The sequence below is a fragment of the Protobothrops mucrosquamatus genome, unplaced genomic scaffold (assembly GCF_001527695.2).
Source record: "Protobothrops mucrosquamatus isolate PMUCROS unplaced genomic scaffold, P.Mucros_1.0 scaffold2617, whole genome shotgun sequence".
NCBI classification, from domain to species: domain Eukaryota; kingdom Metazoa; phylum Chordata; class Lepidosauria; order Squamata; family Viperidae; genus Protobothrops; species Protobothrops mucrosquamatus.
The window spans coordinates 80,318-92,418 of record NW_015388671.1 but is presented as its reverse complement, the minus strand read 5'-3'; the positions used below and the strand labels follow the sequence as shown (position 1 = coordinate 92,418).

At 43.2% G+C, this 12,101-nt stretch overlaps 1 protein-coding gene across 1 annotated transcript in view; it reads right to left on the bottom strand.

The window, feature by feature from the left end:
- Positions 1-12,101, bottom strand: part of LOC114923257 (uncharacterized protein K02A2.6-like) — a 14,485-nt gene that overhangs the window by 690 nt on the left and 1,694 nt on the right. The window contains exon 2 of the mRNA XM_029285962.1: positions 8,787-9,251. Within this exon, the coding sequence (XP_029141795.1) occupies positions 8,787-9,251 (465 nt within the window). The remainder of the gene's footprint in view (positions 1-8,786; positions 9,252-12,101) is intronic.

The window sequence follows — 12,101 nt, the reverse complement described above, 5'->3', positions numbered from 1 at the left end:
ATTTCATCGGATTCTGAACGATTGCTCAGGGCCCTGTTACTCCTGCCGCTAAAGCAGCCCTGAGCTGTTATATACATCTTCAGAGTATCAACCACTGTGACTGGTTAAGTTCGTGCCTGAAAGTCCTGCTTCAACAAGAAGAGCCTGCCACCCATTAATGCTGCATGAGTTCCGGTTGTAAGACATCTCATCGATCTCTAAAGAACATTGCTGCAAGGCTGGACATGGGGGGACGTGGCCGGGAGGGCCTGGGCATTGGCGGCCTCTGAGGAGGTAGCGCTACAATAGTCAGCACAAATGCGGACTTCCCCGTTGGCCTTAAGTGGCGTGACAATGGGAGTTTCCCATGGACTGCTGTCCACAGGTTCCAAAATGCCTTGCTGCAACAATTTGTCCAGCTCAGCATTTATTCTCTGCTTGAGAGCAAAGGGCACCCGTCGAGGCTTAATCCTGATTGGTGCTATGGAAGGATCTAACCTTAGAGCAATTGGAGGCCCTTTGCATGCCCCTAGCTCTGGGCTGAAAACATCAGCAAACTCTTTACACACCTCTGAAAGGCTCGCCGTTTGCAAACTGTTTAATCCAGTCACCTGAATTCCTAAGGCATCAAACCAATCGAGTCCAATCAGACTCGTGCAGTTGCCCTCAACAACTACAACGTCCAAAGGGCCCTCAAAATCCCTGAACTGCACCCCGAGTGTGGCCTCCCCTTTGACGCTGACCCGGGAATTCTGGAAGTCTGTCAAGACAAGATTTGACGGCCTGAGCTTAACTCTTTGGCCGCTTCTGCAGCAAATCTGCTTAAGTGTTCTCTGGGAGATTATGGATAAAGCTGAACCCGTGTCCAGCTCCATGTCTGAAGGAACCCCTTGCAGCTTGACTTCGAGGTGTAGCTTCTTCTTAAGTGGGCAATGGGCGCCTGTCCTAAGCACGCTCCTTCTACTCGCGCAAAAACCCACCTTGTTCTGACTGGGGACCCCGGTACCTTTCCGAGGCAACTCTTCCGATGGATGTTCTTTTCTGCGACTCAAACAAACGGCGGCGATGTGGCCTTGCCGGCCACACACCCGGCAAGTGGTGGTACGGAAACAGCAGTCGGTTCGTTTGTGGCGGCCTCCACACCCGAAACACCGAGAGAAGGGAACTGCCTTGTCAGGTTGCTTTTGAGGCCTTCTTTCTGGAGGTTGTTGCAGCCGATCGACTTCGTGGTCCAATTCGGAGTCTTCAACCCTCTCGGCGTCCTCTTGGTGGACTGTGTCCGCACAATGAGGGTTTTTTGAGAGCCGCAAGGCCTTAACAGCTCCACCTGCTGCTTCTTCGGCCGTTATCTCCCTTAGCGTGTCTTGGAAGGAGACAGTTTCTCTAGCAAAAATCTTTTGCTGAAGTTCCCGGCTCCTCAGACCACAAACTAAATGGTCTCATAGCCGTTCTTCAAGGTCCTTGAATTCGCATGGCCTTGCAGCTTGGCAAAGAGCAGCAATGAAGTCTGCAACGGACTCCCCAGGATGCTGGTCCCGCTGTTCAAAGGCATGTCGCCAAGCGATGACCGAAAGCTTCGGCTCAAAATGTTCCTTGAGCATTCTTTTCAGTTCTGCGTAAGCAATAGACTCCAATGGCGCTGGAGCAACCAAGTTCTCCGCGATGTCGAATGTTTCTTGACCGCAAACACACAGCAGCGTCGCGGCCTTCAGTCTGTCTTCCCGAACTTGGTTGACTTGGTTGACATCGCTCTGGGTGGGTGATGTTGAATTCCGAGAGACGACCTATCTTTGCCATGGTGAGTCTTTGGCAGACTTTTCAATGCCTTGTGCTGCGCAGGCTTTCCAAAGGAGTTCCAGGGCGGTTCTTTTTTTTTTTTTAATAAATATTTTATTAGGTTTTATAAGGATAGGAAAAGGATAGGGTCGGTACGGGTATAGGAAAGGGTAGGAATATGGGATTGGGAATGGATCAAGGATAGGTACAATGATGGGGTTACCCCCAACAAAAATTCCACGCTTAGCAAGCAAATTTCCGTCCGGGTATAAATGTTGAATAAAGATCACTTATATAATACTAAACAGTTATAATAAACTGGGTTAACAATAATCATAAAAATAAAGAATAATAAATAAATATTATTCATCTTGCTAAATAAGGATAATTAATAAAATACTAATTAAATATAATCACTAATGCTTAAAATCACATTCATCCAATTTGATTTCAAAGTTTTTTCTCGTTCTAACTTGTTGCTAACTATTGATAAAATTTTTCCCATGTTTTAAAATAGATAGAGTCTTCTTTCTCTTTGATCTCTAAAGTTAATCTATCCATTTCTGCGCATTCTAAAATTATAGTAATTATAGTCTGGTCAGGTGGTAAATCTTCATTTTTCCAAAGTTGGGCAAATACTATTCTTGCCGCTGTCAATACGTGCAATATTAAATATTCATTCTCTTTCCCATAATTGATTCCTAATATTCCTAACAAAAACAGTTCTGGCTTAAATTCTATTTGTATTTTAGTCATTTTTTCCAGCCATAAGTAGATCTTAAACCAAAATTTCTTTGCCTTAGGGCATGTCCACCAGACATGATAGTAAGTGCCTGGTTTTTGTTTACATTTCCAGCAAATATTCGATACATTTTTAAACATTTTCGCTAATCTAACTGGTGTCATATGCCATCTATAAAACATGTTATATACATTTTCTTTATATGAGGCTGCTTTAGTAAGTTTAATATTTCTATCCCAAAGTTTTTGCCAGTCTTCTAAATCTATAGAATGTCCAAAATCTTTGCCCATACTATCATTGTTTCTTTTACTTGTTCTTCCATCTTCCAACTTAACAAAAATTTATAAAGTTTTTAAATCAGATTTTCATCTGTTGTTAAGAGTATTTTGTCAATTGGTATCTGTTCTTTATAAAATCCCGTTGATTTTACATCTTTTTCATATCTTGTCTGAATTTGCAAATAAGACCACAATGCCTTGTTGTTGAAGAACTTGTCTTTAAGTTTTCCATCCTTATCCAAAACATCTTTGTAAGTAACAAGTTTATCATAATTAATTAAGGTTGGGTAAGCAAACGCTTCCATTGTAGACAGCCACTCCGGTATTTTCATGTAGATTTGATGTTTAATTCTCTCCCACTCTGAAAGCAGTACATTCCTTATGGCATGATTTTGAAAGTATTTATGTACTTTATTTTTTTCATACCACATAAACGCATGCCAACCTAATTGCAAATCATGTCCCTCTAAGTACAGAAGTCCTTTGTTTCTCAATGTAATCCATTCTTTAAGCCAAAGCAGAATAGCTGCTTGATAATAAAGTCTCCAGTCCGGGAGTCCAAAGCCCCCTCTGTCTTTAGATTCCTGTAGTATAATTTTAATTCTTGCTTTCTTTCCTTGCCATATAAATCTCAGTATTGTTGTATTTAAATCATCAAAAAATTTCTTAGTCAATTTGACGGGAACTGTTTGGAATAGAAAAAGTAGCTTTGGTAAAATATTCATCTTAACAGTCGCTATTCTTCCTAACAGTGATAGTTGAAGATTTTTCCACTTTTCCAAGTATGCTTTTATTTGTTTCACTAGCCTCTCGTAATTATCCTCTTTTAATGTTGTATATTTTGCTGTTAAATGAATACCTAAGTATTTAACTTTTTTAACTATTTGAAGATTTCTCTTTTTAGCAAGTTGGTTTTTCTGTTTATCTGTTAGGTTTTTTGTCTGGCCACTTCTCCAAATTTCTCTATTATCTGCAAGAGTTTGGTGGCTGTTTCCAATGGCTCTTCCAAAATAAAAACCAGATCATCTGCAAAGGCCTGTAATTTGTATTTCTGATCTTTTATCTCCAATCCTTTGATTTCCATATCCTGCCTAATATTCCTTGCCAACACTTCCAATGTAAGAATAAATAACAAAGGCGACAATGGGCATCCCTGTCTTGTGCCTTTTTAATATCAAAACCATCTGTGTAATCTCCATTTAAAAGTATCCTTGCTGTTTGTTTCTTATAAATTGCTTGAATTGCGTTTATAAAGTTTTCACCAAAATCCATTTCCTTCAACTGTTGAAACATAAATTGCCAATTTAGATTGTCAACGGCTTTTTGTGCGTCAAGAAATATAAGTGCCATCTGTTTCCCAGGATGGTTTTCATAATATTCCAAAACATTTAAAATAATCCTTAGGTTATTCTTTATCTGCCTTTTGGGCAGAAAGCCATTTTGGTCTGAGTGAATAAAATCAGTCAAAAATGTCTTCATTCTTTCCGCCATTATTGCAGTAAAAATTTTATAGTCCATGTTTAATAACGATATTGGTCTATAATTTTTAATTTGTGTGCAATCAGTATTTCTTTAGGTATCAAAGTAATATTAGCTTCAGTCCACGAATTTGGTGTTTTTGTCTCTGAGAAAGTTTCATTGCATAGATCTTTCAAAATCGGGCTTCCTATATCTTGAAGGGCTACATAGAATTCTGCAGGAAGTCCATCAGGTCCTGGAGTTTTATCCTTCTTTTGCCTTTTTATTGCCTCTGTAATCTCCATCATTGTTATCTTCTCATTTAACATATGTCGCATAGTCTCGGGCACCTTTGGAAGATTCGCTTCTTTTAAATAGTCCTGTATTGCCTCTTTAGAAATCGTCTCCGCCTTATAGAGTGTCTCATAATAGTCCTTAGTAATTTTTTTTCATTATATCATTATGGCAATGTAACTCGCCTTTTGAGTCTTGTAGCTTACTTATCAATCTTTTTTCTCTTTCTTTTTTCAATCTGTATGCAAGCCATCTTCCCGGTTTATTAGCATTTTCAAAAAAGTTCTGTTTCGATCTTTTAATCTGTTGTGCCAGGTCGGTTCTTTAAGGCACTCTCCTCCAGCATTTTCGTACTGGCAGGCAGAGTGGGAAGGAAGTTGGAACGCCATTCTTCTAAGCGCTTGCTAGGCTTTTCCTCGGTGACTCAGCCCTTCGATTTGCGGCAGCACGATCCCACCTTCGTCGCCAATGTTCTGTTTCTTGCTGGGTTCAGCATTGAAGAGGCAGGAGTAGTAACACAGGTACTTCTTTACTGAAGACAAAACAGAACTCAAACAAAGATGGCTCCGCCCCTATTTATATATTCAGCTTGGGGCAGTGTCAGCCAATGAATGCAACGTATTCTCCCACTCAAATGCATACTAGTCAGCCCTTGCAGACAGCAAGTCTGGCCAGCAGGCCACGTGGTCTCCTAACGGTCTCAGTGCAGCTCACTGCACCTGTTACCTGTTTAAGCTCAGTACATTACAGTACCCACAACCAATCAATTGAAGCTCCACCCGTTTACATGGACATGAAAAGGAAGAGACTTTGGTCACATGGTTGTAGCAGCCATCTTGATTTCTTTGACCTCCCTTCCTGTGGATTTCTCTGCTGTCAGGTATTGAAGCCAATCATTGGCTCAGAGACCTGGTCTGAACACAAGTGTTGAAGGAAAAATCTTCATCAGGGTCCAGTCCAAGCTGGGAATAAACAATGTTGCGACTGCTTTAGAAAGAAGGTTGTAGTTTATTGAAGAGGAGACCCAGACAGAAAGATGGCTCTGGAAAAAAGAGAGAGCACATGTAGTAGTGAGTGGGTTTTTATACCTTCTTGGGCTTTTCTTTGGAGTTGTTCCTGTGTCATGAACTTTGACCTGAGTCTGAGTGTCCCTTTCTGGTATTCTGATGGTGGTGGGTTAATCCTATTATGTCCTGTCTTAGAGTTTGGGTGGGGTATGTAGATTTTAAGGATCTTTGTCTTGCTGATCTCTTCAGCTTCTAGCTGGAGGGCTCCAACCTTCCTGAATGGATTATTACATCTGCATTTCTAAAAGCTGGTTTCTGCTGAGTTGTCTGGCTGGGGGTGTGTGTGTAGAAGTTTCTGCCTTTTTAAAGGTCTTCTCCATTATTCCTTTGGGGAAATATATTCTGCCTTTTTATTATTTTATTTTTTTTTATAAATATTTTTATTGAGTTTTATAAAGGTAATAAAGGGATAGGGTCAAAAAGGATAAGACAATGGGAAACATACAAAAAGGTTAGACCAGGGGAAAGGGGTAACACAAAAGTGGGATTAATCCCACAAAATAACATCGCTTCAGCATGTCTACCATTCCGGGTTTACATATTAAATCTTAATAATTACTCTATTATTAAACAACTTTCCATATAATCATGTAAATAACAAATTAGTCAATAAATCTCATTCATTTCACTACTTGACAATGCTTAGTATTAATTAATTATAATCACTTTAAAATAATAATATATTACATATTAATTATAGTTTACCGTATTATTTAAGATCACAAATATACAAAGAGGAAGAAGAAGAAGAAGAAGAAATAAGAACAAGCTCATACAAATAATCATGGAATATAAATACAAATTATCAATTATCTCTTTAAATTTCATAACCTTTTCCCATTCTAGTGTGTTTCTAACCAATAATAAAATTTTCCCCATGTTTTAAATTAAATTGTGTCTTCTTTCTCTTTCATTTCTAAAGTCAATCTATCCATTTCTGCACATTCGAGTATTTTTGTTATTATAGCCTGGTCAGATGGTAAATTTTCATTTTTCCAAAATTGCGCAAATATTATTCTTGTGGCTGTCAGCACATGCAATATTAAATACTCATTCTCTTTTCCATAATTCAAACCTAATATTCCTAACAAACAGAGTTCTGGTTTAAATTCTATCTGTATTTTAATCATCTCTTCTAGCCACATATGGATCTTAAACCAAAACCTTTTAGCATTAGGACATATCCACCAGAGATGGTAATAAGTGCCTGGTTGTTGTTTACATTTCCAACACATATTTGATACATTTTTAAACATTTTCTCTAATCTAACTGGTGTCATTATATTTTCATATAAATTTTCTTTTTAACTATCTCCCACTCTGAAAGTAATACATTCCTTATGGCATGGGTTTGGAAGTATTTATGTACTTTGTTTTTCTCATACCAAAGGAAAGCATGCCAACCCAGTTGCAAATCATGTCCCTCTAAGTAAAGAAGTCGTTTATTTCTCAGTGTGATCCATTCTTTAAGCCACAACAAAATAGTGGCTTGGTAATAAAGTCTCCAGTCTGGGAGCCCAAAGCCCCCTCTGTCTTTTGATTCTTGTAGCAGTTTAATTTTGATTCTTGCTTTTTTCCCTTNCTATCCTTCCTAGTAATGATAATTGAAAATTTTTCCACTTCTCCAAATCCATTTTTATTTGATTCAATAATCTTCCATAGTTATCTTCTTTTATTGTTATACATTTTGATGTTAAATAAATACCTAAGTATTTAACTTTTTTAACTATCTGGAGATTTGTTTTTTCCACAAATTGAGCTTTCTGTTTTTCTGTTAAATTTCTTGTAAGTACTTTAGTCTTTTCCCTATTCTGCCTTTTTAATATTCCCAAAAATATTTCTTTCTCTGGATTGTTCCCAGACAAGTAATCCTCGACTTACAAACACTCATTTAGTGACCATTGAAAGTTATAATATGTTCTGTTTCCAAAGAAGTGGCATGGAGACGAAGCGGAGTAATAAAAAACAGTCTTCCTTTATTGCAATTCACCAACAGAACAGAACAAAAATGGCGCAGGCCCTTTTATAGTCCCCTGGCAGGGACAGCGTCAGCCAATCATTTCACGGCATTCTCCCACCTTGCGCATGCGCGCAAGGCTGGAGACAGCCTTTCTGGTCCCGGGCGACCACGTGGTCTGCCTGGGCCTTTCTGCAGCTTTCCTGAGCCTGCTGAGTCATTCAGCAGGTCCAGGACACAACACCCCTCCCCCCTTGGATTAAACAATAAGTACACACTTATTATTTGTACATCCATACATATATACACGTGTTCAATTGAGCATGTTGTTATTTCTAAATACAGTTATGCCTGCTCACAGGCAACCCAAGATTTACATCTCTTTATTCCAACAATAATACATCATACTTTATAGTACCAAAAAGTATAACACCCTTCTTTTGAGTGTGTTCTGATTGATAGAGAACTACTAGGCTTCCCCCATACTTGACAGGAACCTCACATAGTCCTTTAAGTGTTTGGGTGGACCCTTGGCCTGCTCTGACCTTCTTGGAGCCAGTGTGTGTGCCTGGCCTGCCAGCTTGCCTGCCAGGCTAGGCAGACCAGGACTTTGATGCCCCATAGACCCAGGCGATCCCCCACGCTGCTGACTGGCTGGATCCTCTGAACCCAAACCAGAGTTCCTTGGGGGAGTGGAATTCCCCAAGTCCAGTGCTGGGGTGGAATTCCCCAAGCCCACAATGGACCCCTCTTGGGAGCACTGTCCCTCGAGCCCAAGACCAGCAGGTGGAGTGGCTTGAGAAGCCGATTGACAGCAATGTCCCATTGACCCGGTGCCTGTGCCAGAGTCAGGAGCCGCCTCCATGGCACAACACCCGTCTGGAACATGTGCTGCAGCATGTGAAGGTCCGCTGTGGCAGAGAGACTGTGGTCCACAATCGTAATTGTGGTCCTCCTCCCCCCCCGAGAGCAGAGCCAGGAGCGGAAGTGTGGCTGGGAAGCCTCCAGCGCAGTTGGTCAATGTGACGTTGGATCACACGACCATCATCCAAAGCCACTTTGTAGGACAGCGGCCCAGAGACCTTGCATACCACTGCTGTTACCCAGAGATGTCCAGGTCCATAGTTCCTTGCCCAGACTGGATCGCCCACCTGTAGTCTCCTAGGTGCCTGCGGCTGTGACACCTGTGAAGCCACCCAGTCTGGGTGCAACCTGTCCAGTTTCGTGATGAGGCGACGACCCCAGCAGAGTTCTGCTGGGCTCTTCCCAGTGGCTGTGCAAGGTGTGGTGCGTTGGCAAAGAAGAAAGTCAACTAACCTGTGATGCCAGCTGCCATGAGTGAGTCTTTTGAGAGCATCTTTGGTAGTGCGCACCATCCTCTCAGCCTGGCCGTTGGAAGCTGGATGGAACGGTGCTGAAGTGGCGTGCCAGATCAAGTTGGCCTGTAGAAAAGCCTGAAACTCCGAAGAAGTGAATTGGGGTCTGTTGTCGGAGACAAGGACGTCTGGAAGCCCATGTGAGGCGAAGATCCCTCTCAGCACCTGAATGGTCCTAGCAGTAGTAGTGGAGGAGACAGGAATGACCTCTAGCCACTTGGAATGGCTGTCCACGAGGAGAAGGAAGAATTGCCCCTGAAAGGGCCCAGCGTAGTCGATATGAACCCTCGACCAAGGGGCATGTGTCTCCTCCCACCTATGTACAGGGGCCTGGGGCATTTCAGGCCCAGACTGTTGGCAAACAGTACACCCGTGGACCTGGGCCTCGATCTCTTTATCGAGCCCAGGCCACCAAAGATGGCTGCGTGCGAGCGCCTTCGTCCAGACAATTCCGGGATGTCCCTCATGTAGAGAGAGCAAGACTCTAGTCCTCAATGAGGCTGGGATCACTACCCTGCTACCCCATAGGACACACCCTTTGAATGTGGAAAGCTCGTGCTTCCTTTGCCAGAAGCTCTGGAATTCTGCACCAGGACACGTGTCAGGCCATCCTGACAGCACCCATGTCAGCACACGTGTTAACGTGTGATCAGTGGCAGTTTCAGCAGCCACGTCCCTAGCATTGAGGGGAGACTCAGGCAATTCCTGAATGGAGAGAATGTGAAGAACAGGAGCAGGATCTGCCTCTACCTGCTGTAGGGGTAATCTGCTGAGGCCATCTGCATGGCCCATTTCTTTGCCTGGTTTGTGCACCAGAGTGTAGTCATATGCTGACAGGAAAATTGACCATCTCAGCATTCTAGGAGATATTATGTGAGGGGTTTGTTTGTTTGTTTGTTTGTTTGTTTGTTATAAACAAACCCAGCAGAGGCTTATGGTCTGTGTAGACCGTGAAGTGGCGGCCATATAAGAAGTCATGGCAATTGCTCATTGAAATGCGCTAAAACTGCATTTGGAGAGAGCAAGGCCTTGACCTCTGTGAAACTCCTTTCATGGACCTTTGTCCACTTCCATGGAGCCTGTTTGTCCAAGAGCCAGTGTAATGGCTCAGCCACTGCAGCCTTGTGAGGTAGGACTGAGTGGTAGAAATTTAAAAGTCCCAGAAAAGCCTGAAGTTCGCTTTTGGACTTGGGACTTGGGGCCTGCTGAATTGCTTTGAGCTTGGATTCAGCAGGATGGATGCCTTCAGCATCAATACGGAAGCCCAGAAACTCAGTGGAAGTGACTCCAATTTTACACTTATCTTGCTTCAGCTTCAGCCCCACTTGGCGGAACCGCAGCAAGACAGCCCTCAGCCTTTCAGCTAGATTCACAGATGACTCCCCAGCAATGAGGACATCATCAAAGTAGGGGCAGACCCCAGGAATGCCACGGAGCGTTCGCTCCATCACGCTTTGGAAAATGCCTGGGGCTACGTTAACCCCAAACTGCAGCCTTTTTACCTTAAAGGCTCCGCGGTGCGTCACAATTGTTTGGGCCTCAGCCGTTGCCTCATCAACTGGTAACTGTTGATAGGCCTGAGCCAAATCAAGCTTTGCAAAGATTTGCCCCCCTTTGAGGGAGGCCAGAATGTGGCTCACCACAGGCACCAGGTAGGCATGCTGCTGCAATGCTTTGTTAAGTGTACATTTATAGTCCGCACAGATCCAGACTTCACCATTGGCTTTCAGTGGCGTGACTATGGGGGTTTCCCATGGACTGCAGTCCACGGGTTCTAAGATGCCCTGCTGGAGCAGCTTGTCCAGTTCTGCATCTATTTTGTTTTTCAGGGCAAAAGGCACCCTTCGAGGTTTAATCCTGATGGGTGTGATGGCTGGGTCTAAACGTAAAGCAATGGGAGGCCCCTTGTACGAGCCAAGCTCTGAACTGAACACATCAGCAAACTCCTTGCAAACTTCTGCAAGGCCTGACATTTGCAGACTGTGAGGTCCAGTCACTTGAATCCCAAGGGCCTCGAACCAATCGAGTCCAATAAGACTCGTGCGATCACCCCCAACTACCACCACATCTAGCAACCCTTCAAAATCCTTACGCTGCACCTTGAGCATGGCTTCCCCCTTCACGCTGACTCTGGAATTCTGGAAGTCAGTGAGGATTAAATTGGATGGCCTGAGTTTAACTCGTAGGCCACTTCTACTGGAAATCTTTTTGAAAGTGTCTAGGGAAATGATCGATAAAGCGGACCCTGTGTCCAACTCCACCGAGAGGGGAACCCCCTGCAACTTCACGTCAATGTGAAGCTTCTTCCTAAGCGGCCTATGTGCCCCAGTTTTGAAAATGCTCCTGCGCGATGCGCAGAAACCCACCCTGTGTTGGCTGGGGACCCTGGTACCTTTCTGAAGCAATTCTTCCGAAGACCGGTCCTTCTGGCGACCCAAACAGACGGAGACAATGTGGCCTTGCCAGCCACATGCCCGGCAAATGGCGGAGCGGAAACGGCAGTCGGAACGCTTGTGGTGTCCTCCACATCCGAAACACCAAGGGAATGCAGTTGCCTTGTCAGAACGCTCCTTAGGCCTCCTCTCCGCTGCCTGCTGAAGTCTGTCCACCTCCTCTTCTGGATCCTGTTCGGATTCCTCCTGAGCGACCTCTTGATGGACGGAGACTGCTGCTGGAGGGTTCCTGGCGAGCCACAAGGCCTTCACAGCGCCGCCCGCTGCTTCTTCAGCTGCAATCTCTCTCAAGGCATCTTGGAAAGAGACATTTTCTTTGGCGAAGATAAATAATAATAATAATAATAATAATAATAATAATAATAATAATAATAATAATAATAATAATAATAATAATAATAATAATAATAATAATAATAATAATAATAGTAAAGTTGGAAGGGACCTTGAAGGTCATCTAGTCCAACCCCCTGCTCAGGCAGGAAACCCTATACCATTTCGGACAAATGGCTGTCCAGTCTCCTCTTAAAAACTTCCAGTGTTGGAGCATTCACCGCTTCTGGAGGCAGGTTGTTCCACTGGTTAATTGTTCTCACTGTCAGGAAGTTTCTCCTTAGTTCTAGATTGCTTCTCTCCTTGATTAGTTTCCACCCGTTGCTTCTTGTCCTGCCTCCAGGCGCTTTGGAAAATAGCTTGACTCCCTCTTCTTTATGGCAACCCC